At 48.2% G+C, this 21,199-nt stretch overlaps 11 protein-coding genes across 11 annotated transcripts; 4 read left to right on the top strand and 7 right to left on the bottom strand.

The window, feature by feature from the left end:
• Positions 1 to 65: 65 nt before the first annotated feature.
• On the bottom strand, positions 66 to 600 carry PHYSODRAFT_512133 (hypothetical protein; the record flags this gene model as incomplete). The annotated part of the gene is made up of 3 exons (XM_009532617.1): positions 66 to 87; positions 194 to 262; positions 347 to 600. 3 exons carry the CDS (start codon positions 598 to 600, stop codon positions 66 to 68), a joined length of 345 nt encoding a protein of 114 aa, XP_009530912.1.
• Positions 601 to 1,795: 1,195 nt separating this feature from the next.
• PHYSODRAFT_512649 (hypothetical protein) lies at positions 1,796 to 2,176 on the bottom strand (the record flags this gene model as incomplete). Its single annotated transcript, XM_009532616.1, has 2 exons — positions 1,796 to 1,916; positions 1,953 to 2,176. The coding sequence occupies 2 exons, from the start codon at positions 2,174 to 2,176 to the stop codon at positions 1,796 to 1,798; spliced, it is 345 nt and encodes a 114-aa protein (XP_009530911.1).
• Positions 2,177 to 2,317: 141 nt separating this feature from the next.
• Positions 2,318 to 2,740, bottom strand: PHYSODRAFT_514288 (hypothetical protein; the record flags this gene model as incomplete). Its single annotated transcript, XM_009532615.1, has 2 exons — positions 2,318 to 2,426; positions 2,481 to 2,740. The coding sequence occupies 2 exons, from the start codon at positions 2,738 to 2,740 to the stop codon at positions 2,318 to 2,320; spliced, it is 369 nt and encodes a 122-aa protein (XP_009530910.1).
• Positions 2,741 to 4,595: 1,855 nt separating this feature from the next.
• PHYSODRAFT_368893 (hypothetical protein) lies at positions 4,596 to 4,931 on the top strand (the record flags this gene model as incomplete). Its single annotated transcript, XM_009532614.1, has 1 exon — positions 4,596 to 4,931. A coding segment is annotated over one exon (336 nt), but the record flags the coding sequence as incomplete, so codon positions are not given.
• Positions 4,932 to 5,021: 90 nt separating this feature from the next.
• PHYSODRAFT_411622 (hypothetical protein) lies at positions 5,022 to 5,627 on the top strand (the record flags this gene model as incomplete). The annotated part of the gene is made up of 1 exon (XM_009532613.1): positions 5,022 to 5,627. A coding segment is annotated over one exon (606 nt), but the record flags the coding sequence as incomplete, so codon positions are not given.
• A 224-nt stretch (positions 5,628 to 5,851) lies between these two features.
• On the top strand, positions 5,852 to 6,064 carry PHYSODRAFT_513089 (hypothetical protein; the record flags this gene model as incomplete). The annotated part of the gene is made up of 1 exon (XM_009532612.1): positions 5,852 to 6,064. One exon carries the CDS (start codon positions 5,852 to 5,854, stop codon positions 6,062 to 6,064), a length of 213 nt encoding a protein of 70 aa, XP_009530907.1.
• A 439-nt stretch (positions 6,065 to 6,503) lies between these two features.
• PHYSODRAFT_335243 (hypothetical protein) lies at positions 6,504 to 14,826 on the top strand (the record flags this gene model as incomplete). Its single annotated transcript, XM_009532611.1, has 4 exons — positions 6,504 to 9,293; positions 9,647 to 10,334; positions 10,550 to 10,667; positions 14,667 to 14,826. The coding sequence occupies 4 exons, from the start codon at positions 6,504 to 6,506 to the stop codon at positions 14,824 to 14,826; spliced, it is 3,756 nt and encodes a 1,251-aa protein (XP_009530906.1).
• Positions 14,827 to 17,647: 2,821 nt separating this feature from the next.
• Positions 17,648 to 17,884, bottom strand: PHYSODRAFT_403959 (hypothetical protein; the record flags this gene model as incomplete). Its single annotated transcript, XM_009532610.1, has 1 exon — positions 17,648 to 17,884. A coding segment is annotated over one exon (237 nt), but the record flags the coding sequence as incomplete, so codon positions are not given.
• A 1,664-nt stretch (positions 17,885 to 19,548) lies between these two features.
• PHYSODRAFT_514816 (hypothetical protein) lies at positions 19,549 to 19,845 on the bottom strand (the record flags this gene model as incomplete). Its single annotated transcript, XM_009532609.1, has 1 exon — positions 19,549 to 19,845. A coding segment is annotated over one exon (297 nt), but the record flags the coding sequence as incomplete, so codon positions are not given.
• Positions 19,846 to 19,997: 152 nt separating this feature from the next.
• PHYSODRAFT_512669 (hypothetical protein) lies at positions 19,998 to 20,273 on the bottom strand (the record flags this gene model as incomplete). Its single annotated transcript, XM_009532608.1, has 1 exon — positions 19,998 to 20,273. The coding sequence occupies one exon, from the start codon at positions 20,271 to 20,273 to the stop codon at positions 19,998 to 20,000; it is 276 nt and encodes a 91-aa protein (XP_009530903.1).
• A 25-nt stretch (positions 20,274 to 20,298) lies between these two features.
• On the bottom strand, positions 20,299 to 20,622 carry PHYSODRAFT_512028 (hypothetical protein; the record flags this gene model as incomplete). Its single annotated transcript, XM_009532607.1, has 1 exon — positions 20,299 to 20,622. The coding sequence occupies one exon, from the start codon at positions 20,620 to 20,622 to the stop codon at positions 20,299 to 20,301; it is 324 nt and encodes a 107-aa protein (XP_009530902.1).
• Positions 20,623 to 21,199: the final 577 nt, after the last annotated feature.

The following is a 21,199-nucleotide window of genomic DNA, read 5'->3' as shown; positions in this document are numbered from 1 at the left end:
CTTCCCTGACCAAGACCCCGACTACGCCTTCGCCATGGACGCCGCCCCGACCGCGACCGCCCGCATCAACAAGTTCGACGGAACCAACTTCCACACATGGAAGTTCAAGATGCAGATGGTGCTGGAGGAGCGCGAACTGTGGGAAGTGACGAGTGGGGAAGTGAAGCTCGAGCAGTGCACGACCGCGGCGGACCAAGCGACGTTTCGCAAGAAGTCGCGCAAGGCGCTGGCGATCGTCTGTCTCGCGTTGGAGGACTCGCAGCTGCCGCTGGTGCGGTCGGCGAAGGACGCGCATGATGCATGGTCAAGACTCGAGGGACACTTCGAGAAGAAGAGCCTGGCGAACAAGCTCTTTCTTCGTCGACGGTTCTTCACGACAACGATGGACGAAGGTGATGATGTGCTGGAGCACATTAACAAGCTCAAGACGCTGGCGGAACAGCTCGACGCGGTCGGCGCTCCGGTCAGCGAGGACGACTTGGTGATCACGCTTCTTGCCAGTCTGAGCGAGTCGTACCAGTTCCTCATCACGGCGTTGGAATCGCGTTCCGACACGCTGACGTGGGAGCTCGTGACGTCTCGGCTCCTGCACGAGGACATGAAGCGCAAGGAACAAGGTGGCGGTGCTGACGGAACCGCGCACGCTCAAGGTCAAGCGTTCATGACAAGCGACAACGGGAAGCGCAAGGGACGGCAGGCGCAAGCGCAGAGGACGAGCGCCTGTCACTACTGCGGCGAGCACGGACATTGGATCGCCAAGTGTCCGGTGCGGATCCGCGAGAACGGGGAGCGGCAGAGGCCGCAACGAGCGAACGTCGCGCAGGTCGAAGATGACTCTGGCGACTTCCTCTTCTCGGTTGGTGGCGACACGGGTGCCTCCAAGCTGAGCGGCATGTGGCTGGTCGACTCGAGTGCGACAGCACATGACGTACTCGAAGGAGTACATGAAGAACTACAAGAAGATCTCTCCGGTGGACGTGCATCTGGCGGACGACGGCGTGGTTCAGGCGGTGGGGAGCGGCGACATCGTGATGTCGATGCAGACACCGCGCGGCATGAAGAAGGGTGTGCTCACGGGTGTGTGGCACATCCCGAAGCTGTCGCGCAACCTGTTCTCCGTCGGCCGCTTCACCAAGGACGTCGGGCCAGTGACCTTCGAGAGCGACGGGTGCTTCGCGGAAACGAAGGGTCTCAAGTGGAAGCTCGGCGCTCGCGAAGGCAAAGGACTGTTCAAGCTCTGCATGACGCCGAGGACGCCTGCTGACGAGGCCAATGCGGCAAGCTCGAAGAATCGCCAAGGGGACACCACGTCGTACCTCTGGCACCTTCGACTTGGTCACATCGGCCATGGTGGTCTCGACGCCATCGTCAAGAAGGGCTACGGCACTGGCATCCCAATGACGTCGGTGAAACAGTGGGAGGTGTGCGACGGGTGCGCACTCGGCAAGCAAACGCGAGTAAGCTTCATGAAGTCGTCGCCGAACCGTACGAAGCAAGTGCTGGAGGTGGTCCACAGCGATGTGCGCGGTCCGATGCAGACGGCGACGTTCGGAGGCAAGCGCTACTTCGTCACGTTCATCGACGACAAGTCGCACTTCTGCGTGGTGTACCTGCTACGGAACAAGTCGGAGGTGGCTGCCAAGTTCGCTGCGTTCGTCGCGTTGGCTGAGACGCAGACCGGCAAGCGAGTGAAGGTGCTTCGGAGCGACAACGGCGGCGAGTACACTTCGGGTGCGATGGCCAAGTTGTGTGCGGATCGCGGCATCGAGCAGAAGCTCACGCCACCATACACGCCTCAGCTCAACGGAGTGGCCGAGCGAATGAATCGGACGCTGGTGGAGTGTGCGCGCTGCATGCTGGAGCACGCCGGGTTGTCGAAGGAGTACTGGGGAGAAGCGGTGATGACGGCCACGGTCCTCCGCAACCGGTGTCCGACGCGCGCCATCAGTCACGACAAGTTGCCGCACCACGTTTGGACCGGCAAGAAGCCTTTGCTGGCCAACCTCAAGGTGTTCGGGTGCCACGCGTACGTGCACGTGCCGAAGGAGAAGCGGTCGAAGTTCGACGCTCGGTCGGTGCGCTGTCGTTTCCTCGGGTACTCGGAGCACGAGAAGGCGTATCGGTTCGAGGAGATCGAGAGCGGTCGCGTGTTGGTGAGCCGCGACGCGCAGTTCATGGAGGATGTCTTCGACAGTGGGAGACGCGACTACGCTTCGAAGGAGGTGTTGGTGGGTCTTCCGACAGATGATGATGAAGACACCACGGATGAAGAGACTCAGTCCGGATCAGACGAGAACAGAGAAGAAGCTGCGCGGAATCAAGACTTTGAACCCGGCAGCAAGCGACACCCGCGCACGCAGTCGCTCGAGGAAGCCGTGGAGCTTCCGAGTGTCAAGCGGTATGCGGTGCCGAGACGACAGCAGCCGCTGGACGAGATGTCTGCCGCAGCACAAGAGAAGGAAGACTTCTAGGCTGCGTACGTCGTGGATTCAGTGGGAGAGATGCCGACAACGTTCAAGTCGGTGATGGAATCCAGCGACGCAGACAAGAGGAAAGAGGCGTGCGACTCGGAGGTGGAGTCGCCCCGCAAGAACGAGACGTGGACCCTGGTGCCACTGCCGAAGGGACGCAAGGCGATCGGCTGCAGATGGGTGTTCCGCGTGAAGGAGAACCAGTCTGGAGAGATCGAGCGGTTCAAGGCGCGACTGGTGGCGAAGTGGTTCTCGCAGAAGTACGGCATCGACTACGACGAGACGTTCGCGCCGGTGGTCAAGTTCACGTCGATTTGGGTGTTGCTGAGTCTGGCGGCCAAGTACAAGCTCACAGTGCACCAGATGGATGTGAAGACCGCGTTCCTCAACGGCTTGTTGGACGAGGACATCTACATGGCGCAGCCGGACGGATATGTGGACGGAGATCGACCCGACTACGTGTGCCGGCTCAAGCGTTCGCTGTACGGCCTGAAGCAGTCGCCGCGGACGTGGAACAAGACAATCGACGAGTTCATGTTGAAGCTGGGGTTCAAGAAGTGCGAGTCCGACCACTGCATCTACTTGAAGCGGGACAATCACGACATGATGTTCGTGGCACTGTACGTGGACGATCTGGTCCTCGCCAGTAGCAGCGACGGGATGCTGAAGGACACGAAGCAGGCGCTGAGTGACCGGTTCGAGATGACCGACATGGGCCAGCTCAAGTACTTTCTCGGTATGGAGATCGAGCAAGATGTGGCGACTGGGAAGGTGTCGGTGCGGCAGACCAAGTTCGCGAAGGACATTCTCGAGAAGTTCAAGATGGATGAGAGCAACCCTGTGAAGACACCGCAGGATCCGGATCTGAAGCTGACCAAGACCATGTGCGAGGGAGGCTGCAAGCACGACGAGACCATGGCGAATGTTCCGTACCGGAACGCCGTGGGCTGCCTCATGTATCTCATGGTGGGGACTCGTCCGGACCTCGCAGCGGCAGTGGGAGTGCTGAGCCAGTTCGCAGCGGACCCATGTCCGACACACTGGCAGGCGCTCAAGAGGGTCTTCCGCTACATCCGAGGCACGAAGACGCACGGCCTCGTGTTTCAAGCGAGCAGCGAGGACGGACTGCAAGGCTACTCGGACGCGGACTGGGCCGGCGACATCGAGTCTCGACGGAGTACGAGCGGCTACGCGTTCATGATGAACGGCGGATGCATCAGCTGGCGAAGCAAGAAGCAGCGCACGGTGGCGCTCTCGTCGACGGAAGCCGAGTACATGGCGCTGTCGGAGGCCACGCAGGAGGCGGTGTGGCTCAAGGTGTTTCTGTGCGAGCTGGGCGAGATGGCGAGCGATGAAGCGGTGAAGATCTACGAGGACAACCAAGGCTCCATCGCGTTGGCCAAGAACCCGGAGTTCCACAAGCGCACCAAGCACATCGACATTCGCTACCACTTCGTGCGCGAGAAGGTGGAAGACGGTCAAGTGGTGTTGCAGTATGTTTCGACACTCGACATGCTGGCGGACATCATGACGAAGCCGATCGCGGCGCCGCAGTTCGACGCGCTCAGGACGAAGCTGGGCATCGTGGTCGCTGTTATCAAGACTGATGTGACGACGCCTCGCCAAGCGACCGTGTGACGCGAACGCGTCATCAGTGAGGTCGGCGTGACCTTCACTGTGTTGTACCGCAATCATTCAGGTGATTACGGGACGATGACTACGTCACGGTGATTACGCCAAGATTGTGGGTACAAGATGGGCATCGACGTGGCGTTCTCTGATTGGATAAGGTAACTGTGTATCCAGTAGAGAATCCAGTAGGGTGTATCCAGTAAGAGGTATCCAGTAGCAGGCTTAGAGGTAGCACGCGGTTGCGAACTAAGGACCTGAATCGAATCACTTTGCATTTTGCCAACTACTGCTCAAGTGTTCTTCCTTTTGTTTCGACCGACAACGTTCAAACTATATTGATAAAAGCAATAGAACAGATTTTTACCTCAAGGATTAGTTCGGACCAGCGCGACGTGGCGTCTCATCATTGGTTGAAAATCTATGTCACACACCTTCATGTCCGCTTAAGTCCCTCCTTCTTCCTCATTCCAGAATCTGCCGGCTCGAGGAAAGATGCTGCTGTTGAACTGCATGCTCGTTGGGGACGGGGGCGTGATTTCTACCATCCTTGAAGAATGGAAGACGGTTGCTCTCTTGAAGAAGGCGATCAAGGTGGAGAAGCCGAACGACTTCAAGGACATCGACGCAGACAAGCTGCAGCTCTTCCTGGCGAAGACGGAGAGCGGCGCGTGGCTCTCATCGAAGGACCCTGATATGATTTCTATGCGAAGTGGAGGCATTCCTGAGCACGTGAAGACACTGCTGAACGTGGAAATGGACCCAGCAGACGAGATTGGCGACGTGTTTGAAGGTGCTCCGACGAAGAAGACGATTCACGTGCTGGTGGTTGCAGATCGGGAGTGCCTTGAAGTCCAGGACGCTGAAATTGCACTGCACCCGAGTCGCAAGAGACGATGGGACAAGTTGAACGAGGTTCTTGATAAGAACAAGAAAGCGAAGAAGGCTGCCGGCTCCACGGGTTTCTCGTACGTGTCGTTCCCGGAGATTGACAGCATCATGCCAGCGACCAAGTTTCGACCATCGTCAAAGCCTATCCCTGACGAAAAGCTTGATGCGCTGCATAGATACTTTCCTATCTTGATCAAGGCTTTTGGAGATATCATTACTGGAAAGCGACTGCACTTCATCGTGCCCGTGCTTGCAAGTGTCTGTGCGCTGTTCGATGGAGGCGTCCAAATCCTGGCCGAAGAAACCGTGATTGGGAAACGTGTTCACGGAGACGGAGCCTTTGAGTTCGTGCTTAAGCGCGGCGAGAAACGAGTTTGCATTGTGGAAGCGAAACGTGACGATATCCAGCAGGGTCTTGCTCAAGCTTACTTGGGAAGTGAAGCACTTGCGGATGTAGAAGGACTGCCGAAAGTGTACAGCATTGTCACGAACTTCTTGGAATGGGTCTTCTCGAGAAGTCTGGATGAAAAAATTGAGCGTGCGACACCCGTGATGATGGTGATGGAGAATGACGTTCCTGCACCTGAATCAGTGAAGCAGATTGCGGGCATGATTTACTCCATCCTGTCGGAAGACAACTAGCTACGTGTGTGCTTGGACCCAGCAGTATTACAGGACCGGATAGCTTCATTTTGACGTGGCGGTCCGTCGACACTACTTTAAACTTATAATACACGATTCTGCCAATTCTCTGCTTCACCATTAATACTTGGTTTAGCTGGCAAGGAACATCGGCGATGTCACAAGGGGAAGTGACATTTTTTTCATCCTAATGAATATAAAGTTAGTAATATACAATGATGGCGTACTCTCCTGAGCAATACCAAGCTAGCAAGGAACGCATCAAAGCAGCACAGAAGCGCTACTATCAGCGCACACGCGACGCTCGCTTGTCGTATCGAAAGAGCTACGACGACAAGAATAGAGACCAGATTCGAGCTCGCAAGCGTAAACCCAAAACCGAACTTATTGATGGTGAAGTCGAACTTAATAATGAAACCGAACTTAATTAATTAATTTTTTTTCTCAAAAAGTTAATCCCAATATAGTCAAAGACAATGGCTTAAAACCTCCAAAAAGGTATAAACCAAATATTTGATTTAATTAATTTCAGAATATTTTGTAAATGACTAAGATATAAAGTCGATCCTGATACAAGGTCAAATAATTATAAAGTCATATCTACGGATAATAATATAGTCAAACATATATAGGCAACATGTTTGCATACGAACTCGAAGGATTAAAGCGATTAAATATTTAACCCATTCGATGGGGTAGTAGCTACCGTATTAAGGTACGTGGCAAGACGGGGCGCATGGTATACATTAGCAACATTTCCCACCCCACCAACCAAAAAATGAGTACCAGATCAGTCTAGGCAAGCTCCAAAAGAATGTGGCTGCTGATTTCAAGGAAGACAGTAAGTACCGCTTCTACCAAGGCAAGAACATGGAGTCGCACCTCTACGAGGGAATTCAGCCTGCTGAGTTCTACGACAAGCTCGAGAACGTGCTCGCAACCCAGAAGTCTGCCTTCAAGGTCAACATCGCTCTTGGATACAAGCTTGTCAGCAGAACTGATGACAGCGAGACTCGCTACTTCCATCCGAATATTAGCAACACGTCTGTATTTAGCACTCCTGTAGCTATCAACAGCAAGGCTGATATTCGTAAGGTGATCTCGGAGATTCGCTCCATGGAGTTGGCTGACAAGCTCAACTACCCCAGCTCCGGGTACATGGTGAAGGGGATTACTGGCTGCAAATTCTATATCTACCAACGCGACCATGCTCTGGGTGATAGCGAGGCTGTCATTCCTAAGGTGATTCGTGATAACAAGCACGTCATCAACTTCCCCAAGACGAACAACAAGTGTGTCTCCCACTGCATTGCTTATCACAAGCAGGAGGGAGCCAAGAAGGATCCTCGCAGAATCCAGGCTCTGGTGAAACAAGCCTTCAAGCAGTACTGTTCGTACAAGGAGATCACCTACACTCTGGGTCTGTTCCGCAATTTCAAGCCTATCGACATTCTCCAATTCGATGAGCTTGAGGAGTGCTTCAAGCTGAACATCAACGTCTTCAACATGGATGTTGAGACGGGCAAGGTTGAATGCATTCGCTGCTCGGACAAGGACTATGATTCGATCAACATCCTGTCGCACGAGAATCACGCTCTCTACATCACGAACGTTGATATGCTCCAGCAGAAGTACCAATGCTCTACGTGTGAGATGGTGTTTGTTAGCTCTGATAAGCTACGCAGCCACACTAAGTACCAATGCGAACTCGTGAACATCGAATCGTTCCCAGCTCAGCCAACCATCTACCAACCCGCTCCGAACAGCATTCGTTCCATGCTGACTAAGTACCCCATCAAGGATGCTGACCATTACATCGATCACTTCATTGTCTATGATTTTGAGGCTATCCTCAAGCCTACGGGTGTCAAAAACGGAGAGAATACTATCTTCACAAACGAACACATTCCTGTGTCTGTTTCCGTGGCCGACAGCTTGACTGAGGAGGTGCGATGCTTTGTCAGCGATGACCCGAAGGAGTTGCTCAAGGATATGTTCCAGTACATCAAGGAAGTTGCGGCTAAGATTCAGCAGTACAACGTCTCGAAGTACGAGTCTTTGCTCCGCAAAATCATCAACGTCCATGGTTTGACTGACGCTGAGGTTCCTGGTCTAGACTTGGGTAAGACGTACAAGATGGATGATGTCAATGCTTGGATTCAGAACGGGGAGTTTGCTTGTTTCTTCGATTTCCACAGCAAGCTCACATTCGGTAAGATCCGCTCGGATTATGGCAAGCTGAAGCAGTGCATTGGTCAGGTACCAGTATTCGGATTCAACTCTGGACGCTACGACATCAACCTTATCAAGGCGGACCTGTTTGCAGTCATCGGTACTGACAACATCACATCAGTCATCAAGAACCCTAGCTACATGTGCATCGCCACGTCAGACATGAAAATGCTTGACATTAGCTCCTATGTTCCGGCAGGCACCAGCTATGCAAAGTACTTGTCGACATATCTCGGTGAGTGCAAGTGTGATGACAAGATTCGATGCGTCTGTGGCCTAGGAAAAGGCATCTTCCCGTACGAATACATTACTTCATTTGACGTACTCAGTCAGCCGGAAGTCCCTCCTAAGTCGGCGTTCGACAGTGCTCTTCGTAGCACTAGCATCAGCGATGAGGACTATGTGCGGGTACAGTTCGTCTGGGAACACTATGGCATGAAGTCAATCAAGGATCTACTCATTTGGTACAACAACCTCGATGTAGTACCCTTCATCAAGGCCATCAAAGCCCAGCGAGAACTATTCAAACGTTTCGAACTCGATATGTTCACTGATGGTGTGTCGCTACCTGGTCTCTCTGAGAAAGTCATGTATCAGACGTGCTTCAACAACCTCCAGCAACCAAGTAAGGAGCCTGCTGAAGCGTTTGACTTTCCCGCTAGTCGCTTAAGTGGATATAAGACCCAGGATGCTGATGCCGATCGTGAATTCAATATGACGCTAGAACACCTCAACGACTTGCTAGAGCGACAAAAGTACCTGTGTGGGCTATGCTACAAGCAACTCACAGCTGATACTGCCTCGGCTGACCGAATCAATAACAAGCTCGGACGCATCGATGGTAGTATCTTGATCAGCTGTGTGGGATGCAACGTTGCTCGCAAGAACATGTCGCTAAAGGGCTTCCGCCACAAGAAGCTACTTGAATTCAACTCAGACAGGTTGGTGTACAGTATCGATAGAGAGGAGAAGGACATCTACACCAAGATGAAGGCGAACATTGCTGGTGGTCCTTCTATCATCTTCAACAGATACGCGAAACGCAACGAGACCAAGATTCGAGGGGGTAGGATCTGCAAAAAGATCATCGGCTACGATGCTAATGCTCTGTATTTGTGGGCTCTTGGTAATGAGATGCCATGTGGACGGTTGACTACCATCGAAGCATACACAGGGATCGTCGATGATATTGTAAATGACAAGATCTTTGGCTTCCTCGAGTGTGATATCCGTACACCAGAGCACCTCAAACCCTACTTCAGTGAAATGACCCCAATTTTCAAGAACATCCTTATCGACTGCAGCGATCGGAGTGTCATCGGTCAGCACATGTTCGAGTACAACGAGGAGCGCAAGCAAAGCCGAGCAAAGCCGGCTCGCAAACTCATCGGGAGCTACTTTGGTGAGAAGATCCTCATTTATGCACCGGTACATTTCTCATGGTATGGAGATCACCAAGACTTACAGCTTCATCAAGGCTAGCTCTCACAAGGCATTTGCACCATTCATGGAAGCCGTATCGAGCGCGCGACGAGAGGGTGATGAAAATGTTAAATCCATCTGTAAGATCATTATTGAGAAGGTATCTGACACTGATATGGATGATTTAGTCCAAGAGTTGAAAAAAAATCATTACGAACCCTAAATCATTTGATGCGCTCATTATCGATAGGTTCATGAATGAATCGACAACCAATCCTAAGATTCATTTGGTTCTAGACTTGTTGACTAAGCTGAAAACGCTTAGTGAGGGTAGCAATAATAAGGCTATGATTGCTGAGATGATGAAACTGGTTGGTAATAGTGCGTTTGGTCGATCTGGCATGGACATGAGCAAGCACAAGGAGGTCAGGTATGAGTCGGACGATAAGGCAATCAAGGCCAAGATTGAGCACTTCACCTTCCACGGAATGGAAGAGCTGAATTATTCATGTGAATTCACTATGAAGAAGCGAAAGCTCAACAATAAGAACCCAATTCATCTATCGATTGCAATCTATCAGCTCGCTAAGCTCCGTATGTTGCAATTCTACTATGATTGCATTGACTTCTACTTCGACCGTTCGGAATTCCAGTACCAAGAAATGGACACAGACTCGGCTTATATTGCGTCCAGCTGTGAGAAGCCATTCGTTGAGTGTATCAAGCCCGAGCTTCGTGAGCATTTTCAGCAGCATAAGTACGAGTGGTTCCCACGTGATTATAGCGAAGAGATGGCTCAGTTTGATCGCCGAACGCCAGGTTTGTTCAAGGATGAGTGGTCTGGTGATGCTATGGTATCATTGTCCTCTAAGAACTACATTCGCTACCTACCAGACGAATCTTACAAGGTCAAGGTTTCAGCGAAGGGATTCCAGCAGAGTGGTGGCCGCAATGGCGACGTCCTCAACCCAGATGGCTTTGAATCGGTTGTTCGCGATCGCATCACGCTACAGGGCACCAACAAGGGGTTTAGACTCAGTAAGGAGAGTAAGTCAATCATTACGTACACCCAGACTAAAACAGCTCTAAACTACTATTATGACAAGCGTCGTGTACTTGCGGATGGTATCACCACCGAACCGCTCGACATATAAGCAAGTACCTGGCAGGGGATTTTTTTGTTTTATAACCATATAGAGCGATGGATCAGCTGTTGTTCAAATTATACTATGACCCCAAAACGGGCTATGTGGGTGCCCAAGCCTTATACCAGAAGGCTAAAGAACTGGAGCCGAAGATTACGATGAAAATCGTCAAGGAATGGTACTCAAACCAGAGCGATATTCAGCGATTTCAGGAGCAGAAGAAGCGATACGATGGGTTCAAAATCGCATCGACTAACCCCAATTCGTGGCAGATGGACTTGGCGTTTTGGGAGAAAAGACCAATCTTGACTGCGATCAACATCAACTCTAGCCTAGGCTACGCAAAACTACTAACCAACAAAACTACCAGCAGCAATTAGGGTTTTTGTCCTCCTCCATAAGGTTGACATTCTCACAACCGATAATGGTTCAGAATTCATGAACCAACAGGCTCAGAAATTATTCAAAACTAAGAAAATTGACCATTTCAACAACGAGCCTGGAGATCACGCCAAAATGGGTAAAATTGAACGCTTCAATAGAACTCTGAAGCAGCGCCTTGTCAAAATCGAACCAAAGCGACTAACCCAGAAGCTCATAGCTGCTGTTATTGAGAACTACAATAGCACGACCCATCGGACGATTGGTATGACCCCCAACGAAGCTAAAGGTAAGGTAACTGAATCTGAACTAGTCCACGACCAGGCTGAAGCCGAGAGGATTGAAAACGAGTGCGAGGTCGGTGAAAAGATTTTGTATCGACTAAAAAAGAAAACATTTGATAAAGAAGCAGCAAGATGGTCTAAGGCTGTGTATTCGGTGGTAGGTATTGATGGCTACCGCATCCAAATCAAGTCGAAAAACGGACACACTCTTTACAAGGGGCCAAACGATCTAAAAATTGTTAAAGCAGAAACATCTGAAGCTACTATCAACAGAGGTGATATTTTAGAGGTGGAGAAGATCTTAGACCACAAAAAGATGCGATCCGGCAAGTACAAGTATCTCGTTCAGTGGGTCGGTAATGAACTGGACTCCTGGGAGCCACAAGATAATCTTAGATTAGTCAATAAGAACAAGAAATCAATCTTAGAGAATGAGTACTGGAAGTCGATAAAAAATGAGTCGAACTAGCTTCGAAATAAGTTTAATAGAGCAATCCTCTGTAAGCGTTGACTCATCTATATCTATCAATCGATTTTCCAAAAATAATGCTTAAAAATATATGACTTCATATATAGAATGTGTTGCAACTGCGTAGATAATCAACGTGAGCTTGTACAGCTCCGAAGAAAGCTGTGGATAATTCAAGAGGTTAGTCGAATCAAAAATGAACTCAGAGATTTAGACCCAGTAGCCAATTTCCGGAAAACCGTGTACAATCTACAGTACCGCGACCAGTTAGAAACGATATTTGGTGTGCCGTTTCATTGCATCAAGGATCGATACATCAATCTCCTCAATGAGCGAAACCGTATCTGTCATTCGTATCAACCATTTAGGCATGACTCCGTTATGCCAAGCTATTGGTGAGTATGTATTTAATCGATGCTAATATTTTTTTATGACTGCCATGATATAGTTAGACGATGTTTCCCAACTTTACATCCCTCGCTCAACGAGAGCAAAATCGGCAGGAGCTACTCGAACGAGCTGAGCGCCGAGTTCGTCAAGCCACGTCTAAGCGCCTTATGTACGAAGGTGCATCATGAGCTAGCGGTATCGCGAATGGTATCACTACTGTTCCAAAGAAATCAACACAATCCGCTCAGTCTGATATTTCGGTTGGCCCTGACGAGGCTACGCCGGAAGAGTTAAAAAAAAAAAAGTCTGAATATTGAAAACTCCCAAAAAAAACCTGAGTCCTCAACAATGGTAGATGCTGAAGTTAATGCAACACCTGAAATGAACGATGCATCGACTACTGCAAAGCCTCAGTCCGTTGATGCTTCCAGTACTGCTAAGACCAAAACCAGTGATGGTTGGGTCCACGTGAGCCCCGATATGACTGATGTTGGAGTTGATAATAGTGCAAGAATGACAGATGCTGGTGTTGGCCCTGATAGTCCACTGCCACAAAAGCCCGTCGAAGAAGATTTGTTCGACGAAGGCAATGCTGAGATGAAAAATCAAACAAAGTCAAAGGAAGCGGTCGCTAAAATCTTCGAGGTTTACCCCATCCTTGCAGAACTAAATATTCACCCTATTGCTTCCAACGGCCGGCAGCTTACTAAGTATTATATTGGGATGGATGCTAAGGTGTACAGTATTAAACTGAGAAAATATGTACTAGTTCCGAGCATGGATTGGTCTGAGACGTATGACCATATTGGTGAGGTATTAATTAATGATGTCAGATTCCTCGCATACGTCAATTAGAAGGAGTGACGTAATGAGATGGGTAAAGAGGACAAAAATAGCCCATACCAGGTTTGGCAAAATATTGGCTCAAAAAGAAAAAGAATCAATGCCTCAGAAGGAGATTATTCAAACCGCTCTGAGCAGAGACTTGACGACAGTTTTGTGTTCGATACTGGAACATCCACAAGATCCGATCAAATGGACAGCAAGCTCAAATTATTTTGGACAATTAGCAAAAATAGGGAAGTCCTTGAATCTAACGGATTGATAAAGAAGATTGTACCAATTCTTAATGGTTCCGCAAAATCTTCTCCTATTGACAAAGATGGCTATGTTTGGATCAATGCAATAGCATTAGCGTTTACGGGAAAGATAGCGATCGTGTGAAGCAAGCAATCGCTCAGAAAGTGAACTGGATAATGACATTCCAATCTTTCATTAATATGACTAAAGCCAGGGGCCTCGAGTTAGAACTAGTTGGTAGCAATGAAACCAAACACATAAATGATTTTACCCCAGCTAATGGTGAAGCTCAGCATGGGTTAATGAGTGGTATTGATGAAGACATGGACCCAAGCCTATCAAACGCTGATAACGACGCCAAGAATATCTTAACTGATTACTACAGCCAGTTGCACGCTAATAGTATTGATATTCCATTTCGGCTACAACCAATCGTGAAAATCAACGGTGTTGTTAAGTCCCATCCATCATACTACTTTGGGCAGCCATCGGGGTCTAGACCCCTGAATATTTTAAATCGTGAAAACAAAGCACACAAGCAGGTGAGTGGTGTAGCTTGGAAGGGGCTAATGAAGAATATCATGTGGATGGATACCTTTTCGTCCCTACTCAACGGGGTTGAGGATTTGGACCTTAATGAGGTTGAATACCCCTTCCCATCGAGCGATGAAGAAGCAGCTAGATACTTGAAGAAAAGGAGCTTGATAAGAAAAGACGTAAAAACCTGGATGATATTCTTGAAATATTGAATGAGGCTATTCTAAAGTCTGTACACGATATTAGACAGCAAAGCATTGAAGAGTATGAATACGATGGCAGCTTGCAAAAGCTTCATGATGAGTCAGAAGCAGCTTTTCAGACATACGGTGAGGCTCAGAAACGCTATGAAGAAGCAAAAGAGGCTGTTAGAGGGAATAACTCAAAAGCAGCGAGATAGGTGTTGAAGGCAGCTACATCAGCTATGAAGGCGACAAAATCGATATATCAAACGAAGGCTAAGCGATACGCCGAGGCAAGCGAGGTATCCGGCAGTGGCGTTAAACGAAATCTTCAAGGTCCAGGATTGCGCGGTGCAGGTGTTGCCCCGCTGGAAGGTGTAGTTCGCCGAGGCCGTACCTACAATCTCAATGAGATCCAAGGATTAGCAACGCCGTCAGCCTACACATACAAGCAGATCGGAAGCAAGTATATTCGTATCCCCGACCTTGATGCTAAAAAGCTCGTGATCGTTCAGCCGAATCGGCGTAAATGTGGTCCTAAGTGGGAAATCAGTGATAGCCTCCAAGCCATGATCAAGGCACTTGTCTATAAGAACCGTATCGATCAATCCGCTTACGATAAGCTCAGCGTTGAAGATAAGAAACTGTTCAAGGAGGTTCTATTGATTACTCATCTCCAATACAGCTTCCACGATAAGTTAGAGGATCCTCTAGATACGCTTAGGGCTGAATACGATAAGCTAAAAGGAGAGCTACAACTCGGAAATGACAACCCCAGTATTATCAAGCAGCTCAAGTCTCTCACGGTGGATATGTACAGCAATCGACTGATTGATGATAAAGAGTGCAAAGATATTATCACCCGTTTATTATAAAACCATGTTCTTCTTCAACTCGCGCATTATATCCAGTTCCGGAGGCAGCTATGGTGACAATAGCGACCTCAACGTCGCTGAGTTGAAAGCTATCATGAAGAACCTCATCATTCATGATCGTCCCCAGAAGACCCAAGCCGCTGTGGGGGCTACTGACCTCGACAAGTCGACCAAGAAGGTGGAGCCATCTACCTAAACGGAAGGCGGCCGAGTCTGGGCTTACCAGCCAAAAAAAAAGTCAAAGTCTGTGAAGACATTTGCTCTATAGAGCAGAGCGGATATACTTAGATGTCTACGTCTGTTTTCTTCTCTCGATAGAGTCGGATTTTTTTATCTCCGATATCGATAGCCATGACAGCATTCTTGCCACTATGTACGTTGTACATTGGGATATAAGCATAATTCCCTATCGAAACCACTCCAGCGTGCATCGTTATTGAACCGATGACTTGGCCAGTTTCAGGGTTAGTCAGGTTCTTTTTGATCGTTTTACTTGGTCCACAGCCCATGATACTCTATTACAACGAAGTACTCAAGATCTGCTCTATATTTATCGGTGCAAAATTATCCCTGAGCCAATACCATATATAACCCTCTCGTGGAATTCGACAATTCGATCACATTGTAGTTGATCAGTATCAACGACATTAGCGTTAGTAGTCTGACGGCAAGCGGTCTTCGCCACGAACTGGGTTTGACAGATACCATTCTATATTTACTCAGACATAATCGCTCTCAACTCATTGAGTTCAGCTTTGAGATTATTGATTTGGCCTTGCTGTTCTTGGATAGATTTACACAGTACCGAGGTTAAACTGGCGAGATCGATTCCCCATGGATTCACTGGAAACCCATCCGGATTAAGTTCATCGTTTGCTCCGATATCTACTGCTTCTGGTATGACCTTATACAGCTCCTGCGCGATATAGCCAACATGGACAGTCTGCTCTTGAACCATCCTGAATTTTCTAGGTCTCATTCTCATAAGGCTTGCCAAACCATAGGGACAGTCTACAATGTCCGCCTTCAACCTCTCATCGCTTGCATTGGTGTAGCTTCCTCCACGCACCGGGACATAGGCTGTCCACGCGTAATTTGCATCGCATTTTCCCAACCTGATAGCTCCTACGGTTGAATCAGTACCAATCGCTGGATAGTCAGTCTGAGACCAATTGAATCGATACCTAGCAAATCCATCGCCGCCTCCCTTTACGTGCATGAAATTATTCGCCCATACCTCTCCGCCTGAGTGAATGGTTGCTTCTGGCGACCACGTACTCATACCAACTCCCAGTCTTCCTGAGCTGTTTAGATAAGCTTGAGTTGTGTTTCCAACCATGAACCTTAGCGGGTCGCTGGTAGTGGTGCCTAGAGCTACACCACTACTTCCTCCCGCGACATCATTGTATACCTGAATTTCAAATTCGATTGGAGTAGTAGCATCGTTGGCTATACGCATTGCGCGTTGCCAAGACCCGCTTAGTAAATTCGCGCTCGAAACTATATCTATTCTTGCAGTACTGGTAGCTGATCCAAAGCGAATGTATCCTGCTTGAGTGATTCCCATACGTTCAGTCATTGGTGATAATGCATTAGCTACTGATTGCAAAATCAGCCATTGAATATTGAAGACTCGTAGCGGTTCTAGTACAATATAGATTAACGCTAGGGGTGTACGTTGTCATATCACTAGTACCTTCAATCGTGAACGATAATCCGGCCTGAGCGCCAACCGTATTGCTTTGATTACGAATCATGAGATTAAAATCAGAGGCACGCGTTGTTGATGTAAATGATGTCCCGGCCGCAATCTGACATTGGGTAGAAGTAGTGGATATCAGATTGGTTGACGTTAGAGATGAGATACCTGATGAGATGCTACTATTAGAGTCTAGTACAAGAGCCTTTGAGGCTTCTGCAGTTCCTGCTCCGGTGGTAAGATCTATATAGTTCAGCTCAACGGTAGATGCTGTGCATCCAGCAAGCTTGTTCAGCTCCGCACCTGTAGTATTGAGAGTATCTCCCCTGAGTTGAAGCGTAGTAGGATTGATATTCAAGGTCGTTGCATTCATAGTTTGAGTACCTGACTTACTAATCGTATCACATGTGATCGTAGGCGATGATATTGAAGTCGAAGCTATAAAGTTTCGTGATATGGTTAGATCGCGAATGCCTGAGTAATCTTTCGTACTATTGAGAACCACAACGCTACTGGCTGAAGCGCCCCCTTCGATAACATTGACAAAGTAAGCATGATTGAAATTTATCCAAGAACTGACTCCATCCCAAAATTTCAGATTCGAAATGAATAAACCGGTTCCACCAGCGCTAAGGGTTAGATTGCTAAGCGTACCTAGACTAGTAATATTAGGCTGAGCAGCGGTTTGTAGCGTTCCTGTTATCGACGTCGCTGTGAGCGAGCTCAGGGTTCCTAGGCTGGTAATGTTGGGCTGAGCAGCTGTTGTTAGCGTACCCGATACATTACCCGAGCAATTTACAGCGGTTAGAGTACCTAACGATGTTATATTAGGCTGAGCAGCAGTCTGTAGCGTACCAGTAATGTTAGTTGCAGTTAGCGAGCTAAGACCTGTAATGGATCGACTTGCACCAGTAAAGGTTAAACTGTCTCCGATAGTCAATCCAGTAAGCGTACCTAAGCTGGTGATATTTGGTTGAGCAGCCGTCGCTAGCGTTCCATTGATGTTTCCACTCACGGTGAGCGACGAGAGTGTCCCTACACTAGTTACGTTGGTCTGAGCAGCAGTTGCCAATGTACCAGATATCTTTCCACTCACGGTGAGGGACGATAGCGTGCCTAAGCTAGTAATATTAGGCTGAGCCGCTGTCTGCAGCGTGCCAGTAGTCGACGTTGCCGTCAAACTGCTAATAGTAGCAATTTCACCTGATGCACCAAGCACCAGAGCTTTGTTGATAGCGGCAGTACCTGGAGTAGTATCAGCTACATACGTTGGTACGCCTGAAACGGAAGCACCATTAACAGTTAGGCTACTACAGCTTAGTGCTCCAAGTCCGCTGATGTTCCCACCACTTCCAGGGACAAGCGCTACACCAGGTGATGCTACGCCTTGAGAGACACCGGTAATGTACGTCAAGCGATAGTCATACTTGTTCAGATAAAGAGTCTGAGCATAGTCATACGTTAGAAACCCGCTGGCATCCAATTGGAGAAAGAATGCCGGATTATAAATCGGCGATGTGAATATCGGGCTAGGATAAGAAAAACCTGAACTCATCTTTGTTTGATTCTATATAGTTTAGACGATAATCATGAGCGGTATTCCAGATTTCGGAGCTTCAATCCCTAAAAAATTCAAAGCGCCTCTATGGGTGATATTCCAGCACTTGACATCAAAGCGCTGTTTAGAATGGTGGTTCTGGGGTCATCGTTCTCAGGGTAGAACAACTTATGTATGTTCATCCTCAAGCATTCTCCTCACGTATTTGCTCATCTAACGATCATTGCTCGTAATCCTCACCAGGAGTTATATGAGTATCTTCGTGATAAGCTTGATGGCTTTATCACATTCACCGACCCTGACTCGCCTCCGAGTGTTGAACGGGTACGTCATACACCAATTAATTCCAATAAGCCTGAGCTCGTCATCATCGATGACTACAGCAACGATAAGCTTCTTCAGAAGAATTTGTTCTCACATTACTTCACTAGAGGGCGCCACTTCAAGCTATCAACCATCTTCTTGAGCCACAGCTACTTCGCAACGGACAAGATGATCAGATTGAACTCAGATTACGTAGCGATCCTGAAAGCTAATTCTAAGCGAGACCTCCAGATGGTTGTGAAAGATTTTAATATCTAGGGAGTAGATGAGCGTTCAATCGTCTATTATTACAACAAAGCCACGGAGCGAAAGGGCCAAATGCTCTTCATTGATTCGGTCAAGGGTCAGATCAGGTATAACTTCGATAGACCGATTCGTATCGAGGACTAATTCCAATTTATCAAACAAAAATATGCCTACAAACATATAATCAATATGTCCAGCTTTATCAAACTCGACAGCACCAATCTGGTACAAGATGGAACCAATTCAACCTGGAAATACTCCTTTCCCGGATCGGCGGCTGACTTCCGCGATGTAGTATGTGCCATTCAATCGATTTCGATGTATATCAGCGAGTATAACATTGATTCAATGCAATTTCAGAACACAACGTTCAAAATCGAAGTACCTACCGCTGCAACTACATCCACAATCAGTGTATCCCTCCCTGATGGTATTTATTCGTATGAGGATATCAACCGAAGCATTCAGACTGCTCTTGTCAATGCTGGTGCGTATCTAATCGATCCGTCAGGGAATAACGTATTCTATATCAAAATGAGTGCTAACAGTGTCTATTACGCTTGTCAGCTTGATTTCTCTCCTACGCCTACAACTCTACCAACTACCGGTGGAACATGGACCAGACCTACCTCCGGTTTATACTCCTCTGGTGGTACTGGATTGCCGACTACTACTCGCGTTCCTCGACTGATCATCGATAATGCTGAATTCGGTAAAGTAGTTGGTCTCACAGTGGGTACATACCCCTCCACATCAGCTACTGTTGCAAGTGCTCAGCTATCGAACATCATTCCTCAGATTCACCCGACCAGTTCCTACATCGTTCGTTGCGATCTGATCAAAAACGAATACGTGGCTTCTGGTGATATTGTCAGTGCTTTTGATAGAGGTGATACCGCTATTGGAAAGGTCATCTCATACAAACCGAGCCAGTATGCGTGGATGAACTGTCATAATGGCGCTCGAGCTAGTATTACACTCAGTATCTATAACCAAAATGATAAAAAAGTGAATTTCAGAGATACGTCGGTATCCATCATCCTCTGATTCGTCCAAAAAAATAAGACATCCAGAGTATTTTTTTAGGGCGGCTACAACGTAAACGAACCACCAGTCTTACGACGTGCCCTGAGCGCAGCCATCTTAGCCTTCATCTCTGGCGAACCCTTCGCTGGACGTTTCTTTGCTACGCCTACACCATAGCGGCGACGAACCTCCTTTCGCACAGATCTGATTAGATCCTCATGTTCCGGCTTGGTAGCTTTTGATAGTAGGAACTTCTTTCCAGCATCGACCGCGTCGGTGATGACCCCCTTGCGCTTCGTGTATGCAAGAGCATTCTTTGCAGCCTTCTTTACGTCAGCCATTGATACGCGACCTCCTTCCTTGTCGCTATCGGAATCATAAATACCAATGCCGGTTAGGGACTTGATTGCAGCTCTGGCTGGAACAGCAGCCGTCGGCTGACCAGCATAAGTAGCTAAAGCAGGAACCGCCGCATCAACGGCTCTGGTAGTAGACCTGAATCCTTAGCAAATTTCTATGCAGAGTTGATCCCTCCCCATACTTTGGACCAGATAGAGCCTCCTTGAGCCTTTTTGTAGCCCTTCTTCACTTCGTGCTTGGTAATGTCGAGTCTGACACCGCGTCCAGCTTTACGAGCCTTGAGCGCCATTTCAAACGAAGCAGGGTGGAGATGGATGACTGAACCACTACCCTTTAGTTCGCTTGAGGTGAGGCTGAGCTTACCAGTCTTGACAGCTTTGGTAAGCTTCCGCGCAGGAATATCACTGGAGATTGTTAATTCGCGATACATGATTACTATATACGTTGAATTAAATTTATTCCAGAATTGTCATATTTAGATCTTTCATTGTTTTGAATACATCTGGCTTACGGTATTGCTTCGAATATAGCCATAGGACACATAATGGTCCACAGTAGTCTCCATAGGTTCCTTGGTATTGCTTGGTGTTGTATCGATCGATACCATACTTCTTTGGTGGTCCTTCCCCCATACTATCGAAGAATTCACCATTATGAACCGCCGTCCAGTGTCCTACCTCAAGATTAGGAGGGCGAAGTAGAATCAGAAAGGACCCTTTCTTGGGGAGATGGGACTTTATCTTATTTGATTCGAATATATTATCGAGTTGAACGTTCATTTTCTCAGCGAGTTCGATGAGATCATGATCTGAGGTGATTGGCTTGATGAGGTGCGACATAATATTTAATTTTATCAAACTATATTAGGATCCATATAGATTCAACGATGAGCGAAACTCAACTATCCGATCAGTACTTGTACCAGAGCTCGCTTAAGAGCGACCCGGAGATCAAGGTATCTTCGAGCAAGCGTGTACCGCACGTTATTGACCTAAATCAGGGTTCGTACCAGAATGGTGTCATCACTATCGATGCTACGGCTCAGCTTAACTGTTCCGAGGGCTTCGCAAGCCTTCGTGATGCCTACATTATGCTTCCCTACAAGGTCTCAATGAAGAATGGTGGCACTGCTCAAACTGCCGCTGCCAATCGTCTATGTGCTACTCTAAAATGCGGAAATTGGAACGTTATTGATAGTCTGAGTCTGGAACTCAACGGAAAGACTATCGTCTCTATGGCTGACTACAAGCTCTTTTGGAACAACGTTCGTGCTCAGACTGTCTACAGCCCTCAGTACGTGAAAAGCACGGAGCTGGATCGTTCTTGTACCCTGACGCTGCTCAGTCGGTATCATAC

Source organism: Phytophthora sojae, assembly GCF_000149755.1.
Source record: "Phytophthora sojae unplaced genomic scaffold PHYSOscaffold_6, whole genome shotgun sequence".
NCBI classification, from domain to species: Eukaryota; Oomycota; class Peronosporomycetes; order Peronosporales; family Peronosporaceae; genus Phytophthora; species Phytophthora sojae.
Note: the sequence above shows the minus strand (reverse complement) of the source record. Positions and strands in the feature narration are given on the sequence as shown.